The 20825-nt window shown below is 32.0% G+C and overlaps 3 protein-coding genes across 4 annotated transcripts; all 3 read left to right on the top strand.

The window, feature by feature from the left end:
• The first annotated feature begins 1534 nt into the window (after nt 1-1534).
• Nucleotides 1535-2189, top strand: LOC124935651 (zinc-finger homeodomain protein 5-like). The gene has a single exon (XM_047476069.1). The coding sequence runs from the start codon at nt 1535-1537 to the stop codon at nt 2168-2170; it is 636 nt and encodes a 211-aa protein (XP_047332025.1). The 3' UTR covers nt 2171-2189.
• A 4593-nt stretch (nt 2190-6782) lies between these two features.
• Nucleotides 6783-10281, top strand: LOC124933964 (7-dehydrocholesterol reductase). The gene is made up of 13 exons (XM_047474415.1): nt 6783-6972; nt 7111-7336; nt 7459-7514; nt 7874-7976; nt 8073-8138; nt 8448-8561; nt 8802-8928; nt 9051-9151; nt 9282-9407; nt 9499-9563; nt 9656-9737; nt 9835-9917; nt 10045-10281. Exons 1-13 carry the CDS (start codon nt 6881-6883, stop codon nt 10109-10111), a joined length of 1308 nt encoding a protein of 435 aa, XP_047330371.1. The 5' UTR covers nt 6783-6880; the 3' UTR covers nt 10112-10281.
• Nucleotides 10282-10609: 328 nt separating this feature from the next.
• On the top strand, nt 10610-20806 carry LOC124936453 (mannosyl-oligosaccharide 1,2-alpha-mannosidase MNS1-like). Of its 2 annotated transcripts, none has more exons than XM_047476953.1 (15): nt 10610-11105; nt 11747-11794; nt 12521-12709; nt 13414-13526; nt 15014-15079; nt 15235-15406; nt 15794-15883; nt 17707-17831; nt 17922-17987; nt 19088-19196; nt 19350-19448; nt 19787-19867; nt 19946-20116; nt 20200-20366; nt 20480-20806. In XM_047476953.1, exons 1-15 carry the CDS (start codon nt 10950-10952, stop codon nt 20502-20504), a joined length of 1677 nt encoding a protein of 558 aa, XP_047332909.1. In that variant the 5' UTR covers nt 10610-10949; the 3' UTR covers nt 20505-20806. The 2 variants fall into 2 exon arrangements, with proteins under 2 accessions (XP_047332909.1, XP_047332908.1); XM_047476952.1 differs by having other exon boundaries at nt 20474-20806.
• Nucleotides 20807-20825: the final 19 nt, after the last annotated feature.

Genomic DNA, 20825 nt, shown 5'->3' with positions numbered 1-20825 from the left:
GAATCGACAACTCACTTATTTATGAATTATTGAGGTGTGTCTAGTGTTTTTTTAATCTTTTGTTGATTATTATTATGATTTATTGGGTAATGTCCGAGTCTTTGGGTAGTTGCTAAAAAATTTGGATTGACGTGGTTGATATGAATCCTACATATTTGTGTTACCATCTCAATTATTTTTTGGTGAACTATCTGGTTGGAGAAAAATCGTCAAAATTTCAATGATCGTAGTCGTCTGATACTTATCATTCATAATGTTATTATTAATGATAATTTTTTATATTCGTTCAGGAAAACAAGTGGAGTTTGTCAGAAATTAATCGTTTTTCTCGAAAATTTACGAACTCGATAACTTATTAGGTATGTTTTTTATTTTTATGTTATATATTCTGTTGTGCTTAAACAATTTTATTTTTGTAATATAAATAGACTTTTAAAATATATATATATATATATATATATATATATATATTAAGAGAAATGATTAGGTGAGAAAATTTGGTGAGGAATAACTTGGCATAATCTTATTCGCTGAAAAAATTAAATATTTCTCTCTTTCCTCCCACTTTTATATTTTCAACCAATGAAGGTGATGCAAGTCATTCTCTCACCAAATTCTCTCACCAAATTCTCTCTCTATCACTCTTCATATATTAATTAATAACTAATAATAATATTATATTTTTTAAAAATTTTGTGCCAAAATTGGGGTCATACAATTTTGGAAAGGGTTTCCTTAACTTCATGTCTGACCTGCCTTTCAACTCTATAATGAGAAAATATACTACTCAGCCAGGGACGGACTAAGGATTTCGAACTGGGGTGGGCTTGAAAAAAATTTAGGGTGGACTTAAAATAATAACGAGAAAATTTAGAAAAAAACAAATATATAAAAGTAAAATTTTACCATTTTTTTAATAATTAGATAAAAAAAATGAATTATATTAATTTTTTTAAGAAATTAAAAGTAATGTCATATTTCTACCGTAATTTTTTTTTTTTTCTTTTTTAAGGGGTGAACTTCAGCCCAACTGAGCCCTTCCATACATTCGTTTACAATTCAAGTCATTACAATTCAAGTCTAGAAGGTATTAATGACACTATTTATTATTTATTAGCTTTACTTTTATAAAAAGTTGTACTATAAATACCTTAATAATTATATTTTGAGCATGAGTTGTGGTGCTCAGTGTTTTTTTTTTGCAAGTATTTGTTGTGTTTTTTCGATGGCGTCAAATGTATTTTAGTATTTTTAATGATAAATTGAACATAAATATTAAAAAAAAAAAAAAACATTAGGTGTAATAGGAGAAGGAAAAAAAAAGGGAAAATGCATAAATTTTCGTAAGTGACATGATTGGACGCGGGGGCGCTGGCTGGCCACCTTGGTTACTGCTTTTAGCCATTTATTTGAATGAACATTGGCATGCGACAAAATAATAATAATAATAAGAAGAAGAAGAATCATCTAGCTATTACCTAGAGAATATATAGAGATAGATAGATAGATAGATAGATAGAAAGAAAGAAATTATATGGAATTAGCTGGAGGAGATGATCATAATCATAATCATCATCATCAGATCAGCAGAAGGAGCAGAGGAAACAGTAGTAGTAATAATAATAATGTTGCTGTTTACAAAGAATGTTTGCGAAACCACGCCGCCAGTCTGGGCAGCTACGCCACCGATGGGTGCGGCGAGTTCACACCGGAAGATATGACGAACAACAACCTGCAATGCGCCGCCTGCGGGTGTCATCGCAATTTCCATAGAAAATTAGTACTGTTGGAAAGCCAGCAACAACATGTGTCTGAATCCCCGTCGGCGGCTGCGGCGGCGGAAATGTCGGACAGAAGCGGCGGCAGCAGCGGGAAGAAGCGGGTGAGGACAAAATTCAGTGAAGAGCAAAAAGAGAAAATGTTGGAATTGGCGGAGAAAGTTGGATGGAAGATGCAGAGGAGGAATGAAATTAATAATAATGTGGATGAGATCGAGCAATTCTGTAAAGAAGTTGGAATCACGAGACAGGTATTTAAGGTATGGATGCATAATCACAAGAATTCTAATTCTAATTCTTCCTCTTCTTCTGCTACCAGCTCCTCCGTCGCCGCCACCTCTCTCCGCATCTGCACTGCTAATCACCCCACCGCCGATCATCAATTTATATAGTTCTACCCTCTAGCTAATTAACTACTTATCTACTTTTTCTTTCTTTTTTCAATTTTGCAAATTCATTATTATTGTAATCATTTCTTCAACCTTCCTTGTTAATTCATTTTCTAAATATCATTAATTTCTCGTGCAATTCGACCATATCAAGAAGAAAAATGCTAATCCTTTCGTCAACAAAGAGGACGAAGGCTTGTTTGCGAGCCGCAAATTAATTACACAAAAAAAGAGTAGCGGAATACAGTCTTCTACAAAAAATATATTAATAAATTGTAGAGAGAAAAATATGAAAAAATAACTAGAAAAGATTGTGTGATTGAGTATTAGTAGTATCATAATGTTCATTCTAAATAAAAAAAAAATCCCCAAATATGAATATTTCAATTAATTATATTTGTATAAATTAATATTAATTAACTCAATAATGATTATAACTTATAAGTGATACTGATGAATAGCTAATATAGTTAACAACTTAGTTTAAGTATCTAAACAAGATCATAAGTTCATAACTAATTAGTGAATGAATCATTTTAACAATTCTTCTACATTTTTTTTTTTATTAAGATTAAGTTATCACATGTTTAAATTAATTTATTATTATTACATTTTATTTTGGAATGTTATTGGTCTATGAGAAATTAATAATGTCTTTCTAGTTGACAGTTAATTATATTCCATTTCTTAGTTTTGGGTACATGAATCTATAAGCTATAGTAGTTGAAATGTTAAGACAAATTCAATGTTTTGATTCAAATACATGAATGAGAATATATATAGATCATTCGTCATGTTCTACACTTCATATAAGCCATGTGGAGCTGAGGCTGCTCAACCTTCTTTATTTATTTATTTATTTATTTTGTTTTTCAGGACAATCCTATGTAATTTGGTTAGTTTATTTTGTATTTTGATTCATAATTACTTTTTGTTGTTCTTAATAATATCTATTGAATATTTTATGCATGTTTCACTCTATATTCAACGTAACGTGCATTTGTATCAAGTTCCAAGATGATTGATTGATCAAATTAATTAATGCACAATCTAACACGGTGAAGATGTTCGATTTGGTTGTCTCTTTGTCTTTACATCACACATGTTCACTTAATTATTTTTTATTACTCATCATCAAACATACTAACCTAATAGGAATAATCTAACTTATTTTTGTATATATGCATGCTGTTGTCTTTCATTATATATATTTTTTTTTTGCATGCTTTACTAATTCAGACACTAATTACTCAGAGAACAATATTCATATATATAATTTACAAAATTGGTGATATTTTATAAATTCTTAAAATCAAGAATTGTTAGAAATAAAATAGTTTATATATATATATATATATATATATATATATATATATTTAACTATAACTCAAATAAAAAAAATAAAAAAAAAGTTCAAAATTAAAATGTGAGGTGACTGAGATCAATGCTAGCATCTAATTACCTTCCAAATAAAATATATTAACATACCATTTAATACCATTTAAAAAATTAGACTAGATTATTTTTATTAATAATAATAATAAAACTATTATGTTTTTTGGATTCAAAGGAAAACTAATATGACACCGCAAAATCATGACCCCGCTTAAATTCAAAGTGTTTTAAGATGAAATCTTGTGATAATTTGGTCTCTTAAGTTGACTCTTACCACTGAACTACTTTGGTGTGTTAAAAATATCTTAGGACTTCTTCAATGCCCCTCGACGCTGAAGCTTAGTAAAATAAAAAAATATAAGAATAAATTTATATTTTTTCGTACATTGAGCATCCAAACTTGTATCATAACTTTTACTTTAATTTAAGTTAAGACGTTAATTTTATTTTATATTTATATGAAAATATAATTTTTATTGAGAAAAATTTTGGGAGTCAAAGATTCCATCAAAAATTTCAATTTTTGGATAAAACGTTATTAATGGTGGAATTCTAACAGATAACATGTGTATGAAAAAATATTTTTTTGTCAAGAAGAGGTTGAATCGACAACTCGTTTATTTTTGCATTGTCGATGGGTGACTAGTATTTGAAGCATTTTGTGGAGTATTACTGAAATTCATTGGGTGATGTCCGAGTCTTTAGATAGTTGCTGAAAAGTTTGGATTGATGCAACCAGTGGCGGACCTAGAAATATTTTCTCGGGGGGGCCAAATACATAGTAACGTAGCATTTTTTTGGATATCAAATAAATGCATTTTTTATTTAAAATTTTACTCGATAATTACATACAAATTTTAACAAGCAAAATTACTAAATTATTCTTGTCCATGAGTCGGTACAAAAGAATACAAAATATCTTCATTACGTTGACTATACCAATCAATCAATTCAAGAAAATTAACTTTATTTGATGAAGTACTTGACTCATATGTTTTTGAAAAGGTAATCATTAACTCAATAGAAAGCGTGTTACATCAAACATTGTCGTTAAACGGGTGCGATAATTTATTTCTATATCACGACCATGTGTACATAAAACGTTTCTCACGTTATGACTTTGATCTTAAAATGATTCAAATTGAACTCTAGTTTCATTATGACAACTATTTGAAGTTCTCATATGATGATTGAATCTTTCTAATGCCCTTTTCCAATTTTTGTACTCATCTCCTATAAATGTATCATTTACGTTTTCTCTATTTAAAGACTTGAAAAGATAACACCAAAACAAAATGATGCATCTTTTGATATGCTATATTCTAACCATGTATATTTGATCAGTAACATTAGACTCATTAGTAGGCTCATTAATTGATTGAAAAGACTCATGCTGGTCATGTGATGTAAAAGTACAAATTCGTTTATAGAACATCCTCATTATTCTATATCATACATAAAATAAATAATTAAAAATAAATATGTGTCAACCCTAGACACCTAAATAAAATCTAACAAATACATTTATTTGTTGAAATTATTTAAAACTAATTTAAAATTAAGAAATATAAAATAATATTTTATCCTTATATTTATATAAATGGTTATTTTACCCTTATATTTATAAGTAATTTTTATTATTAATTTTATTAAAATTAATAATATATATATATATAAAAATTATAATATAAATGTAGTTTTAAAATAAATAATAATATTATATGATTTTCATTATTTTATATATAATTCTTTATATTTTAACTTATATAAATAAATTTTATTTATATATTAACTAACATTTATGTATTATTATAAATATTATATCTTAGAAAATATTTTTTTTTTGTATAAAATAAAATATTAATAATAATTACTTTAATAAAATTATATTTGAAATTAGAATAATATAATTATGAATTAGTTTTTTTATTAATTATTATAAAAGAAAGTGTTAATTTATTATAAATATTAGAAAATAGTGTTTGTATAAAATAAAAATTTTATAAAAAGAAGTGTGAGGTTATTATAAAATAAATGTAAGAGGCAGGGTTTGATCACCTGACCTCTATTATAGAGGCCAGCTCCAAAACCATCAAGACAAAGACTTATTTGTTAAACATATATATAAAATATGTTAAAAGTTTTACTCTGGTGGGGGAGGCCCGGGCCCCCCAAGGCCCCCCTTGTAGGTCCGCCACTGGATGCAACTGATATGACGACCTACATATTTGAGTTATCATCTCAATTATTCTTTGGTGGACTATTTGGTTTGAGAAAAATCGTCGAACTTTTAACGATCGTAGTCGTCCGATGCATATCATTCATAATACTATTATTATGATGCTTTATGATATTCGTTCAGGAAAAATAGTATAGTTTGTTGGGAGTTAATCGTTAATTTCTCGATAACTTTTTAAGTATTATTTTTCTTATTTTTTATTTGTTATTTTCATGTCATGTCATGATTGTCGTTTTGCTTAAATATTTTTTTTTTCATTTTTAATATATACGGATTTTTTTAAAAATAAAAATAATTATTTTATTTTATATTTATAATTAAATTTAAAATTAATCTAAACAATAATAATAAATAAATATAAAAAATAATTATTTACAAAATTAATTATATGAATTATTTATTTAAATAAATATATTTTTGAATTATTAAATATAAATTATTAGTTTTTTATTTATGTATAATTATGATAAAGTTGAAATAATTTATTAACTTCTAAATGGTAAAAAATCTTAATCAATTTAAAAGAAATTTGAATGTAATACAACATAAATTACAGTCGTTAAAATATAACAAACAAAATAATAAAAAATACAAGTGTTTATATTGTCATAAAACACACCCAAAATACAATAAAAATAAAATTTAAGAACATCCTAAAAATATTAAAAGAAAATGCTCATCAACAAACAAATATAACATAAAATTTAGCTTTAAGAATCAGTTAACAGTCTACTGTAGCTATAGTAAATTTATTTAACCTTTAAAATTTGTAATCTATCTTAAAATTTTAAAATTTAAATTCAGATTTTAAATAGTAAAATCAAGTTTGTCCTTAAAAATGAAGAGATAGAGGCAATATTGTGACTAAAAAATGAAAGAAAGGGATAAAGTAGTATGATTACAGCAATTAATTAATTAATATTTGTATTTATTTATTTAGAATTAATACATCTAGTCACTGCCAATTCACCAACAACGGTCCACCACTATCAACCCGAGAGAGAGAGAGAGAGAGTCTCTCTCTGAAGAAGAGTAAAGAGGTCGGAGCAAAAGCGAGAGCAGAGCGGAGAAAGAGAGAAATGGCGGAATCGAAGATGGTTCACTCATCACTAGTTACATATGCATCTGTCATATCACTTCTCACACTCTGCCCTCCCTTCGTTATTCTACTGTAAGTCCTTTCGATCTCTAAATTCCACTTTCTCTGATCGGATTCACTTTCTCGAATTCTCTTCACTACAACCCTCCTTTCTTATGCTATCTCTCTATCGACCCTAACCTTTCTCTGTTGTCTACTACTGCTTACTAGATGGTATACGATGGTACATGCTGATGGCTCCGTAGCTCTGACTTGGGACTACTTTAGGCGAAATGGACTGCTAAGCGCTTTTGTTAACATTTGGCCAAAACCCACCGCAATTGCGTGGAAAATTATTTTTTGCTATGCGGCTTTCGAGGCTGCACTCCAACTCCTATTACCTGGGAAAAGGGTTGAAGGCCCTGTATCCCCCAAAGGAAACCGACCTGTCTACAAGGCATGGCATCGCATGGCATGCATACTTTTATTTGATCATATTGAAATTACCAAAACTTCATCTTTATGTCATTTACCATATGTATTCGCGCTAAATATTTTTATGTGTTGTTTCTTGAAAAGGCAAACGGTGTAGCAGCTTATGCTGTTACTTTGTTGACCTACGTTGGCATTTGGTGGTAAGGATTTCTCTTTCTTTCTTTCTTTCTTCTTCTTTATTTGAAGCTTGAGATTAACATGTTGACTTATTAGAATATTATTAATGCATTGAATAACTCGCCGGAGTCTTGTTTCAGCCTGGAAAATAGTTATTTTGTTGCAATCACGGTGAAAATCAATAACGAATTTTCATATAATATTTGGTTTGTGGCTTACGTGAATTGGGTGTATTTTCTTTCTCTACTCCCTATCAGAAGGGTGATCACAATTGATTAGTGTCTGGGTTCTTTTTGTGCGGACTTGGCTTTATTTAGCTTGTGATTGGCAACATATCAAGATCGTGGTTGTTAATTATTTGTAATTTGGTATAATTGTTCAGGTTTGGCGTATTCAATCCCTCCATTGTTTATGACCATTTAGGAGAAATATTTTCTGCACTCATTTTTGGGAGTTTGATTTTCTGTGTTTTCTTGAATATAAAGGTGAGCTTGTCCATGTAAGAATAATTAACTTCTTTGTTGTACTAGCACAAAGATAGAGTTTGTAAAGTTCTTTATTTTTTTTTTTTGCCAATGCAGGGTCATGTTGCACCATCCTCCACGGATTCAGGTTCTTCTGGAAACTTAATTATTGACTTCTATTGGGTAAGCATCATCTTGTCTCTAACATTTAGTCACCTGTACTATTGTAGTTAGGTAGGTTTTGAGTAGATATAAAATTCTCGCATGTTGTGTCAACATGAAAACCCAAAGGCGGCAGTTGATGCATCCTAAAATTTGCTTTCTAGCTAAGAAACTTCATTTGGAGCCCTGTAATCAGTTTTATTCACGATTTCAGTTATTTCTGTGTGATTTTTGTGGTGGGCATATGTGACTGATAAGAAAAGAATAACAAATTCAGTCTGTTGCAGCAAAGTCATTAGAACAAAAAAAATATATTTGCCATTCTCGCAGGGGATGGAGCTGTATCCTCGCATTGGTAAAGACTTTGATCTAAAGGTCTTCACAAATTGCAGATTTGGGATGATGTCCTGGGCTGTTCTTTCTATCACCTACTGCATTAAACAGGTAGATACTTTTGTTTAATGTAGACCTACTCTGCTGTTTGATGTTAAATAGGATATTAAGTCAGTCTGAAATAACAAGAAAATCTAACATTGTTCATTCTTATTTATGACTTGGGGGTTGTTTGAGGCTTCTATCAATACTAACAAATGATTAAAGTGGTTACATTTTTGCATTGGATAACACTAGAACCTGTTAGTTAACTTTAATGTTCTTATTTGACCATTTCACTTTCACTACTAGTATGAAGCAAATGGGAGGGTGGCAGACTCCATGCTTGTGAACACTATACTGACACTTGTGTATGTCACAAAATTCTTTTGGTGGGAAGATGGATACTGGAACACAATGGACATTGCTCATGACCGAGGTTTGTGGACATTACGCCCACTCCCTTCCCCTCCGGGTCTTAAAACTAGAAGTGGTGTTTATATATATATATTGATTTCTTGGTAAAATTATTGACCGTCCCTAGTGATTTTGGAATTGCAGCTGGTTTTTACATATGTTGGGGATGCTTGGTATGGGTGCCATCTGTTTATACTTGTCCTGGAATGTACTTGGTTAATCATCCTGTGAACCTTGGAACTCAGGTATGTTAGATAAAAATTAAAAAACATTGTGATGTTAAATTGATAAGAAAAGAAAATAGAAGGTAATAAGCATAAACAAAAAGTTTCCTCCATTGGCTAAACAAAAGTTTTGTTTTGTTTTTCTTGGCAGTTGGCTCTTTATATTTTAGGGGCAGGAATTCTGTGTGTACTTATCAATTATGACTGCGATAGGCAGAGACAAGAGTTCCGTAGAAAGAATGGGAAATGCTTGGTTTGGGGTTCTCCTCCAAAGAAAGTAATATGATTAATTTAATTACCTTCATTCAGTTTGGAAGCGGGGTTCCTAATTCACATAAAATTTCTCCCTTTTGTTTTGGGTTATCCAGATTGTAGCTTCCTATACTACAGCTGATGGTGAGACAAAAACTAACCTTCTCCTGACATCAGGATGGTGAGTCTATTTCTCTATAGTTGATAAAAAAAAACTAACTATTGATTTTAGTTGATGATGGGATATAATAATAATGTGTGGGCACTGGGCAGGTGGGGCTTATCTCGGCACTTCCATTATGTACCTGAGATATTGGCGGCTTTCTTCTGGACGGTTCCTGCACTTTTCAACCATGTAAAACATGATCTACTTGATCTCGTTTTCTCAATTTGTTTTAGAATAGCTGTGTTTCTGGTGGTTGGTGGGGGTTGATTCATTCCTGTGTTTGCAGGTTCTTCCTTACTTCTATGTAATATTCCTTACCATCCTGCTTTTTGATCGAGCAACAAGAGACGATGACAAATGCAGATCAAAGTAAGCTCACTATTTTTTCCCCTAGTTTTTGTTATCATTGAATTGAATTGAAGGCCCACTTTTATTTATAGTCCATACTTATAAATCTCATGCATAATAATAAGTTGAATGTGTAATGTTGGTGTAGGTATGGAAAGTACTGGAAATTGTATTGTGAGAAGGTTCCATACAAGATCATCCCTGGAATCTACTGATAATGGAAATTAATATTATTATTGGTGTTTTTCCATCTTTTTCATAACTAATAAATTAAACTCTCATTTAAGAGTTGGTACCAACTTCTAGGGAGGACTTGGCTTGAAGCCCATAACATTTTTACAAACAACACAATCTATGGTATTCAATTTTCTATTCATATATAGACAACCATTCATTACCATTTTCAAGAAAATAAATAAAATACTACAAAAATAAACCCTTTTTCAAAATTTTTAATACCGCGCTATCTTAAGATATTCGTTATCAATAAATTTGATTTTAGAATGTTTAGTATGGGGGTGGTCCATTTATAGTTATATGATTTTATTTGTTTGTTTGTCAAATAATTTAAATAATACAATTATATTATATTTAAAAATAAATTAATTCAAAAATAAATAAATTAAAGATTCAGAACCATCCCCTTAATATATATATATATATATATATTTTGTAAGAGCGAACCCACCCACCACGCTCATGTCATTGTCATTGTGATGAAGGAGAGGGAAGGAGAGGGGAGATGCTTCAGAAGCTAACATAACGACGCAGATCGTGGCAATAAATAAGCACTAGTCTAAAGCAGCGTTCGAGGCCCAGCGCGATCGCCCGATATCGTGCCGTGGCCGTGTAATCAAACGGGCCCTTCTCCGTAATGAGTATGGGAGGGATTCTAATTATGTCTCGATTCCTCCTCCTGAAATCTGAGTAGATTAGGGTGTAATTATTATAATTCACAACAACAATGCAATAAATTAGATTTGGGGAGTGGCTGCTGGTGGTACATACGCCAATCCTGATTATTATTAGATTATATATATAGCTCAAGAAACTATGCCGAAGAGTATATCCTCATTCAGCAGATGCAGAAACATAAATCCGCTGTATTACCTGAAACAACCGAAGCGTCTGGCATTGCTATTCCTCCTGGCCTTCGTTTGTCTCACATTTTTCAATTGGGATCGCCAAACACTTGTCAGAGACCACGAGGCAAGGTTTCTTTTCATCTCCATTGTCATCAAATCATGTGCTTGCTGACTGAAATGGAACTTCATAGATTATTATAACTTTCACATCTTTTTGAGGAGAAAATGGAATTTCATTTCCACGAAAAAACATTCATGGTTTATTCAAAATTGGACCCTTAAAAGAATTACTTCAATATACAGTCAAAGGGTATAGGAACAGAAAAATAAATTGACGAAATTCCGTATCCGTCTAGTAGCAGTACGTGTTTATATATATATGGTATGGTTTAAAGTAGAATGATCCACAAATGGGTATTTAAATTAAAGATGGATAATGTTGCCAAAATTAGTACTCTCTCTGGGCACTCTTCTTTTCTATCCATGTAGGAGGGTGCTATAAAGATTTTAAACTCTTCGCCTGCATTTAATTTTGTATGGTATATTTTCCCCTGTTTTTGTCTTCCCTTTTGGAGTTAAGTTGCAGTTTGATGGGCAGTATTTCATTTGTCTTCTAAAAGAAGATGAAATGGTTAGGAAATCGTCAATCTAGTTGCATTTTGTTCAGAACGCATCTTCAATCAGTAGAACAAACTACCTAGTATTGATATTATGCAATTCGGGTGAATATTTGCCTGCCTAATTTATATATTTTCCTTATTGCAGGATGAAATCACTAAGTTGAATGAAGAAGTACTCAAGTTACAAAATAGGGTATGGCATATTCTTGTTCTTTATTCTAAAGATTAACACTTGCTAAATATTTTGTGCATATTTGATGGGTTCTTGTATGCTTGAGCCCAGGTCTATGCATATGAAGATGGTTTTAGTTGTCTTGTGGTCTTCATGTGGAAGTTTTTATTGATTTTAGCTCCATTATCTCATCAGAGCTTCTTATGTTATTGCTTCGTCTGTGAAATGAATATCAAGAAGAGGTGTTATTTTTGTCAATGAAAGAGTTAAAAGTGTAGTCTGTTGAGCCGCTAAAAAGCTGGCATAAGATAGATTTAGAACTTGATAATGGTCAATATATGATTACCTAATAGGCTAATACTGCTTTACTTACACCGTTTGTATTTAATAGTCAATGTTACTTATTAACATAATCATGCGATGATTCTCTGGTTCCTTTTCATTTCTTCAACATCTTTTTTGATAATTGCTAATTTGGAAGATTGGTTATGGTATTTGTGAAATTATCAAACTTGGCTCATTCCAAACAACACTTTTGCCTTTCTAAGGGACATTAATTCCAACTCCAAGTAATTAGAGTGGTTTGTCTTCCCAACAAAAGATCATTTATTCTTCTAGGAATTAGTTTGATCAGTTATTTAGTTTCTTCCTCTACAAAAGCAAGTAAGCATGCTTTACAATTTCATGCTAACTGACAAACAAACTTTAATGAGCTTTATTCACACAGTTGTGTGGGAACTGTTGCAGCTGGATGATTCAAATAATAAAGGAGCTTCTGGTGCAAAGATGGAAGTTAGTGGCATAAATAGATATCATAAGACAAAAGAGGTTCCAGAAGATCCAATATCTATTCAACGAAGAGAAAAAGTGAAATCTGCCATGCGCCATGCATGGAGTTCATACGAAAAGTATGCATGGGGTCATGACGAGCTTCAGGTTTACATTGTGATTCCAGTTCTTTTTTATATATTCATCAATTATTTAATCCAGTGGAGCACTCATTGAGTTATGCCTAAAACGAGCACTCATATGAAATTGGTCACTCAGTTGATCTGCAAATCCTATCGATGTTTTATATATGCCTATTTGACTATTTCTGGGTTCTCTGAAGAGTGATGTGAGATTGTGCTTAGAAAGAAAAGTTGGATGTCAAAGTTATCATCTGTAACATCACTACATGATTTATTAGGGTTGAGTAACAGCGGTTGGCAGAGAATTGTCTGGAATACTTACCTTCTTTTGTACTGTTTTTAGATTGTGAATTTGATTTTTTTTATGTTATTAAGAGCGGTTTGAAATCTTCTGATTGGTTTGACATCTGTAAACAATTACATTACCAATCAATAGGTGCAATAGGAAATCAAAGTTAACAAGTTTGCTTAATGTGCTGACATCATTTTATTTCTTATCTAGGATCTAGTTCCTAGGCAGTTTATATTTAGTTCTGCAACTTGATAGTATTTATTTACATATATGGTCTTCTTGGTGTCCTTTTCTTCCGTATATTTGTATTAAATGTACAGAAGAAAATAATGTTTTTTTCATTACTTGCCTTTTCTCTCTTTATGGGCTAAAGCTTGTTTCCTCCCATTCAATAATCTTTTTTGTCATTACTAATATGTTGAGTCCTATAACTGCAGCCACAGACTAAGACTGGTGTTGACAGCTTTGGTGGTCTTGGAGCAACTTTAATAGACTCGCTTGATACATTATATATAATGGGCCTAGATGAGGAGTTCCAAAGAGCAAGAGAGTGAGTTTTATTTTTCTTTGAAAGAACACGCACTTAAGTTTTATTTTTTTCATTATGCTTTCTCATTTTTAGTGAGAGTGTATCACTTATAATATTGTGATAACAAGAAGATGATGAGAGATTAGAGAAATGGGGAGAGAGTCTTGAGACTAGACGGAAGGGAATGGGGAGACAAATTTGCTTTTTCAGCTAATTCATCATATATCTAACCTAATCTCTCTATCACTGCATACCCACACTTTAATATCTAAGTGCATTACATTACCCCAAATCCAAAGACATAAGACAATTACAATGGCCCATTTGCATTGATTAAAATAATAATAACACGTGATAGAGAGCAATATCATCTGCATTTGGAATCCCTACCAATGTAGACAAATTGGTTTGTACTCTTACTAAACTTCAGAATTTCTAGAGAAATTTCTGAACATGTAAGTTTTATGTTTCCTCCCATATGCATCTCAAGAACCTTAAATAATAGCACAAACATAACCTAGGTATATAATTTTGTTGGACATTGGAACATAAATCAAGAAGGTTAATTACATGATGAATACAAGGTATCTATTCTATTTTATAAAGGGAGAGCACATTTGGATTTCTCCTTTCATTTTGGATAACCAATTACAATCATCATCTGAGATCCCTTTCGTTTCTCTGAAATATTTTTCATGGAGAAACATTGTTGCTTACTCATGCATTACTTTATGTTAATAACTTGGAGTCCCATCCGTTTCATATCCCCTTTTCTTGATTGAAGGAAAAGTGTGGAAGATAAATCCTTTAATCTTGGCTGTCCTGAGCCGCTTTCCTTGAAAAGTTTTTCTATGTCGTTTTTTCCATAAAGTCCACCATAAGATGTGTGGGAGGGCTTCCAATTGTTACCAAGAGTTAGCAACTCAAAATGGCTTAACCCATTGGAAATTCAGAGCGTTCTGAAGAAGTGACCATATGTCCTTAGCCATTGGGCAGTGGAGAAGAAGATGGTTAAACATTTCCTCATTGCATTCAAACAAGGTTCACTTGTTCGCCAAATGGAATCCCTTTCTCTTAAGTTTATCCTGAGTTAAAACCCCTCCGTGAATGGCCTCCCATGCAAATCATTGGTCATAAAAATGTGAAACAAAATTTTTGTGATTGGGACATTGGTTTCTAAAGTGATAAACAGGTTATAAATGAATTAAATCAATACTACTTATATGGATATAATTTAAGTTTTTCTTTTTCTTTTTTATATCTTCATAAAATGATTATAACTAAACCAAACGAATACTAATATCATTTTAGTGTTAATTATATTTATACTTTTAGATCTTAAAACTCTTATGCATGATATTTTTATTTATTTAATTGTTAAGAACAACTAATAGTTAAACATTTCATTATGAAACCACAGACAAGAAGTATATTTGACGCTTAAAAAAAACTAGGATTGCTATATTATTAGCTTTCTACTTGGTGTTAATCAGATATGTTCATGGCAGGTGGGTCGCGAACACATTGGATTTCAACAAGAACTATGATGCTAGTGTTTTTGAGACAACCATAAGGTTGCTTCATAAGGTTTCATACGTCTTGCTTTTACGACTTTGTTTTTGCCTAGTGTTCCTGATAAGAATTTTGCACAAAAAAAGTTCTTCTATTCGTGATTAAACATATCTGCCTGTAAAATTGGAGAATTGATTCAATATGAATTTTGAAGCAGAGTGGTTGGTGGACTCTTAAGTGCATATGATCTGTCCTCAGACAAACTGTTTCTTGGCAAAGCTAAAGATATTGCTGACCGGTTACTGCCTGCATGGGATACTCCATCTGGCATACCTTATAACATAATCAATTTAGCACATGGAAATCCGCGTAATCCTGGATGGACTGGGGTAAGTCTGCATGCTGCAGATACTTTATCTTAGTCACACAGGACAAGCCATTCCATGTCATTCTTTGTATCTATTTTTTTTTTAATTTGGTTTCCTTGGAGGTTTCTTTTGAAAATAGTTCCAAGACAATCAACATGCGTAGAAGTATAGATACCAAATTCTAGTTAAACTGTTCCTGCATATGCCAGTCTAAGTTGGTTAGAATCCTTTACAATTGATCTGTTGAAACACTGGATCAGTATCTTTATGGATTTCATTTTCTCTTATCTTTCTCATTAACCATTGCATATCTGTGTCTTTATCATTTTGGTACCTTTTGTGCGCTGCTTTGATAACAATCTCCATCTCTCTGTGCTGCCATTAATTGATTCAGACCCTTCTTCTCAGGGTAACAGTATCCTAGCAGATTTTGGCTCAGAGCAGTTGGAATTTATTGCTCTTTCCCAAAGGACAGGGGATCCGAAGTATCAGAAGAAGGTAATATACTATCTTCTAAATGCTTTCTTCTTTTTAAGTCTGAAGGCTTTAGTGAAGATAAGAATTTAGCATCATGATCATTAGGTTAATTGTTATTCTTAACTTCTCTAATCTTTTTATTGTTTGTTATAGTGAGAATCATGTTTGTCACATTAAATCTCAGGGTAGCATCATGTCTTACCTAAGGCTAAGAGCCAAAGGTCTTAGGTTTGATTCCCACTAAAAGCGCTCAGAATTAAAGAAGGGTTATGATTGTGAGGGTCATGCTAACCACCCATGGGAATAAACCCGGGTCACAAAAAAAAATTGTAGTCAACATTATGTTATACCTTGTAGTAGAATTAGGTATAAATCTTGAACATAAAAGGATAGAAGAATTATATTGAGATGAGTATTGAAGAATTGATGAAGGAAGGAGATAGAACCCTAACTGTTAGGGTGAATACAATAGGGATGAGGGAGAGAAATTCTAACAAGAATTTTCAACTAAATCATTTCTTAACTATTCTTAACAACTAACTGTTCTATTTATACTACTACATTATAACTGCCATTTTATTCCCGCCACTATATTTAACCCTAATATTCTTTTCCTTTGTATTACATTACTTTCATGAAAGTTATTAGGTAGTGAGCCAATATGTGTTGTATAGACGATCTTATGCTACAAGAAAGGTAAAGGTGGTCTAATGGAGTACAAGACATGAAGATAAATTTTAAGAGAATTTATTATTTCTTATCATTTAGTCAACTCCACTAGCAACAGCAATAACTTAGTTGTTCAAATAAAGGTTCAGTTTGTGAAGTGATCAAAGCCTCTATTCTCTACAAAACTTGACATGCTAAGATAAGAAGACAATACCAATTTTTGTGTTCTCTTTTTCTTGTTGTTTGAGTAATCTATACACATATTCTGTTGGTTATTACGGCTTATAAATATTAGGAAAAATTTGAAAGAACAAATAAATATGCCCTGGGCTTCTGGGAAATTCTTTGCAAAGCTATAGTTGATTATCAAGGCTTATAAATTGCCCTTCATTTTTTTAAAGCAACAACGGACGGTTCCTTCATTATAAAAGGGGAGTGGGGGAAGGAAAAACAAAAATCAGAAAATAAAAAAAAATACAGAAAATGTTAGATGCAAATATGATCAAAAGATTCACATCCCGTTCAAGCTCTTTTTTTCTGAATAGAAGCTGGACACGAGATTGATAGACGTGTAGTGTTTAAGTTCCTTAGCCCCTTTGATCTTCTTAAAGAGAACGATAAAGCTAGAGTTCCAACTCTTGTCGAAGGAGGTGGAGTTGTGAAAGTGCTTAATGACGCCAAGTACTCCTCCCTTAAGAATGCCCCTGGTTCCTTTTGATGTGCTACTGTGAAAAATAAATAAATTTGCTTATTGGCATTTAGTCTTATTCTTCTCCTTCTGTTCTTTTGTTTTTGTTTCTTTTCTCCTTCCCATCTGTAATTCACTAAACGCATCTTGCGTTTTACTTTCAATGAAAAGTTGACCTTTTTCAAATTTGCTTGTAAATGCATCCGTATTTTGCATGTTCATCAGCTAGCATGTATTGGTTAAAATAATATCATATTTGCACCAACATGAGTGGGTTGGTTGTTTTACTAAAAAGTTCAGCCCTTCAACTCACGAACTCATATAGTTTGAAGAGTCAACTTTGCATGTTGAGCCACTTATTTGTTGTGAGAAAGAAAGAGTGCACAAGCAATTGCATTGAAAAACAGGAAATAACTGTCATTACTACAATATTTGTCCCGTAGGTGCGACTTACCATGGTTTTAACTGAATTATAGCAATGTTTCAGGTGGAGAATGTTATTGTACAACTTGATAAAACTTTTCCAGCTGATGGATTGCTTCCCATTTTTATTAATCCTCATAAGGGTACATCATCTTACTCAGCAATTACATTTGGAGCCATGGGGGACAGGTATCGGCTTTCTGTTTTTGGAGTTTGTTGGTGTTATAGATAGTGTTTTCTTAGTTCAAGACTTCACCTAACACATGGATATTTTTGCAGCTTTTATGAATATTTACTCAAGGTGTGGATACAAGGGAACAGAACTGCTGCTGTGAACCATTATAGGTGGGATTTGTTTTTTTAAAATCTTTCACTTTAAACAAAAAAATTAAAACATGTATCTGGGGCATGTCTATAGTTCATAATAAAATGAAATGGATGGAAGAACAGGGATGAAGGTAGAAGAGTGTAGGGCCAAGTCATCCATCTGAACACGATTAAATTCAACGCATAATCAAAATTTAAATCCCAGAAAACCACCGGAGAAGAGTTTGTTTGCACCAATTAAGCACGAGAAAAGTAGCTCATAATATCCCTATTCTTATCTAAAAACTCGTACTCCATCTCCATTTTATGGGATCCAATACTTTAAAAAGTAACTCCCCAATGTTCTAATCTCTTGGATCAATTTTATCCTTGTTTAGTTTTCACTTTTTTTAGTAAAAAATCACATCCTCTCAATCTTGATACAGCTCAACATTATTAAAAACAAAACCTACTTTCTCTTTTTTGTAGTTCAAATGTCGACTCATGCAACATTTGTTTTATCTATACAAGTTTTCTATTCAAAAAAAATAAAACCGTCTTTCTCTCTCGTCACACATCCTTTATAAATTTAATCATGCTTCTCTTTTAAAGGACATTTTATTAAAAATAAATAATTAAAAAAAGATAATATCAACCCTCCTTAAAACTCATCCTCAATTCTTAAAATTCCCTATAGGCTGGAGGATTATCTTACCATGTTTAATTTATGTCCACAAGTAGTAGAAAGCTTACAAAATTGACATAGAATTAGGACGAAATTGAATCTATTCCAATTGTTCCGCATCATTCTGTGCTTATCAGCAGTGAACTGAAATTTGTATCCTCAAATTTCAAAGAGGAAAACAATCTTATGCTGCCATGTAAGGATTGAATTATGACTATTAGGTGGCAATTCATGAATTATTATTTTTTACCATTTTTAGGAAAAAAAAGAAGAATTCATGAATTGCCATTTCATAGTCATGAGTTTATACTTAGCATATTATTTTCCATTATTGCTTCTGTCAGTTCTTTTCTCCTTTTCTTCATTACTATTATGCTGTGAAAATTGCAGAGTAGATTAGCTACCTCTGAGTTTTAAATGAAAAATCTATTATTTATGTTGGGATTTGAAGCAGGGAAATGTGGGAGACATCAATGAAAGGTCTATTAACTTTGGTTAGAAGAAGTACACCTTCATCTTTTACCTATATTTGTGAGAAAAATGGGGATTCGCTCAGGGACAAGGTAAATGATATACTCATGTGTTAATGATAGATATGGTGTTGTTAATTTATATGTTTCTGGTATGTCACTGAATGAGATTGAAAATATTTCTGACATCCCTTCTTCGCAAACATTTAACATGTTTTTTGTTGTTGTAATTTGTTGAATCTGTAGATGGATGAACTAGCTTGCTTTGTTCCAGGGATGATAGCACTTGGATCATCTGGTTATGGTCTGGAGGATTCTCAGAGGTTTCTCTCACTTGCCGAAGAGGTATCATGAATGTTGTTTGCTGTTCTTGAAATGTGTTATCCAACAACAAGTTTATTCTGTTTTAGAAACTTCCCCCTTTGTTTAATCCCCCTATAACATGATTAGAATATATCTCTGTAGATAATTTGTTCTTTGACACGGTCTTCTTCACAAATGAGCCCATTCATTCAATCTCTTGAGAACTAATATATAAATAATAGTTATGGTGGAGAAAAGTTCCCAAGGTCAACAACTCAAGAAACATGCTATATTTTCTTCTTACCTGACATAAATACATAATGAGGGGACTATGAGTTCAAGACCATCTAGGCTTCTAATGTATTGCCCTTCTGATGTAGCTTGCCTGGACATGCTATAACTTCTACCAGTTAACTCCGACGAAATTGGCTGGAGAGAACTATTACTTTAATGCAGGGCAGGTTTGTTAAATGCATTTATCTGATGTTTAAGATTCCAATATGTGCTTTAATAATTGTGAAATATAAATGATATAATAGGATATGAGTGTTGGTACATCATGGAATATCTTGAGGCCAGAAACTGTGGAGTCTCTATTTTATCTGTGGCGTTTGACTGGAAATAAAACCTACCAAGATTGGGGTTGGAATATATTTGAAGCATTCGAAAAGAATTCGCGCGTTGAATGGGGCTATGTTGGATTGAAGAATGTAATTCTCTTATCCTAGCTTATTAAGGATGTAATAATAATTATCTTCCATATTTTATATGGTACCTAATTATAATTGAACAGGTTAATACGGGGGTTCAAGACAATATGATGCAGAGCTACTTTCTTGCGGAGACATTCAAATATCTGTATCTCCTTTTCTCACCACCTTCAGTGGTTCCGCTAGATGAGTGGGTTTTTAACACAGAGGCTCATCCTCTGAGAATTGTCACCCGGGGGGGACAATCCAGGTGAGAATCCTGATACAAAAGAGGGATCCGGATCGATTTGGTAATAAAAAACAAGGTTCATTAATTGAATTTGAGACAAACCATTAACCATATCCTTTGCCTGTCAGGTTCAGTTCTAAAGGAGGAATCAAAGATTGAATAGTTAATTGTCACCCCGAGACAAGACAAGGTCAGAGTTGCGTTTAGGTTGTTGTTAGAGCATTAAAACAACATTAATTCCATGCATTGTTTAATTTTAGTGTATAGCCTCAAATAGATCCTCTTTGAGGGCCTCTGTATATATATATATATATTATTATTATTATTTAGGATAACTTGTGTTAGCTTTTGTCCAACACTACTACTAGTACTACTGTCTGGATTGGAACCAATACCTACCATATTTGGGTTGGTTAAAAAGTATTTATATATATATGAAGATAAATATTATTCTGAATTGTATATATATGTCCCCCCATT

The sequence above is a fragment of the Impatiens glandulifera genome, chromosome 4 (genome assembly GCF_907164915.1).
Source record: "Impatiens glandulifera chromosome 4, dImpGla2.1, whole genome shotgun sequence".
Taxonomy (NCBI): domain Eukaryota; kingdom Viridiplantae; phylum Streptophyta; class Magnoliopsida; order Ericales; family Balsaminaceae; genus Impatiens; species Impatiens glandulifera.
The sequence above is the reverse complement of the archived record's forward strand: the minus strand, read 5'-3'. Positions and strand labels throughout refer to the sequence as shown.

Coding starts and splice junctions, on each gene's coding strand:
- LOC124933964 (XM_047474415.1), top strand. CDS start 6,881: ATGGCGGAATCGAAGATGGTTCACTCATCACTAGTTACATATGCATCT. Junction 8,139..8,447: donor TAATTATTGACTTCTATTGG/GTAAGCATCATC, acceptor CCATTCTCGCAG/GGGATGGAGCTGTATCCTCG. Junction 9,152..9,281: donor CTGTGAACCTTGGAACTCAG/GTATGTTAGATA, acceptor TTTTCTTGGCAG/TTGGCTCTTTATATTTTAGG.
- LOC124935651 (XM_047476069.1), top strand. CDS start 1,535: ATGGAATTAGCTGGAGGAGATGATCATAATCATAATCATCATCATCAG.
- LOC124936453 (XM_047476952.1), top strand. CDS start 10,950: ATGCCGAAGAGTATATCCTCATTCAGCAGATGCAGAAACATAAATCCG. Junction 15,884..17,706: donor ATCCGAAGTATCAGAAGAAG/GTAATATACTAT, acceptor GCAATGTTTCAG/GTGGAGAATGTTATTGTACA. Junction 17,832..17,921: donor TTTGGAGCCATGGGGGACAG/GTATCGGCTTTC, acceptor ATATTTTTGCAG/CTTTTATGAATATTTACTCA.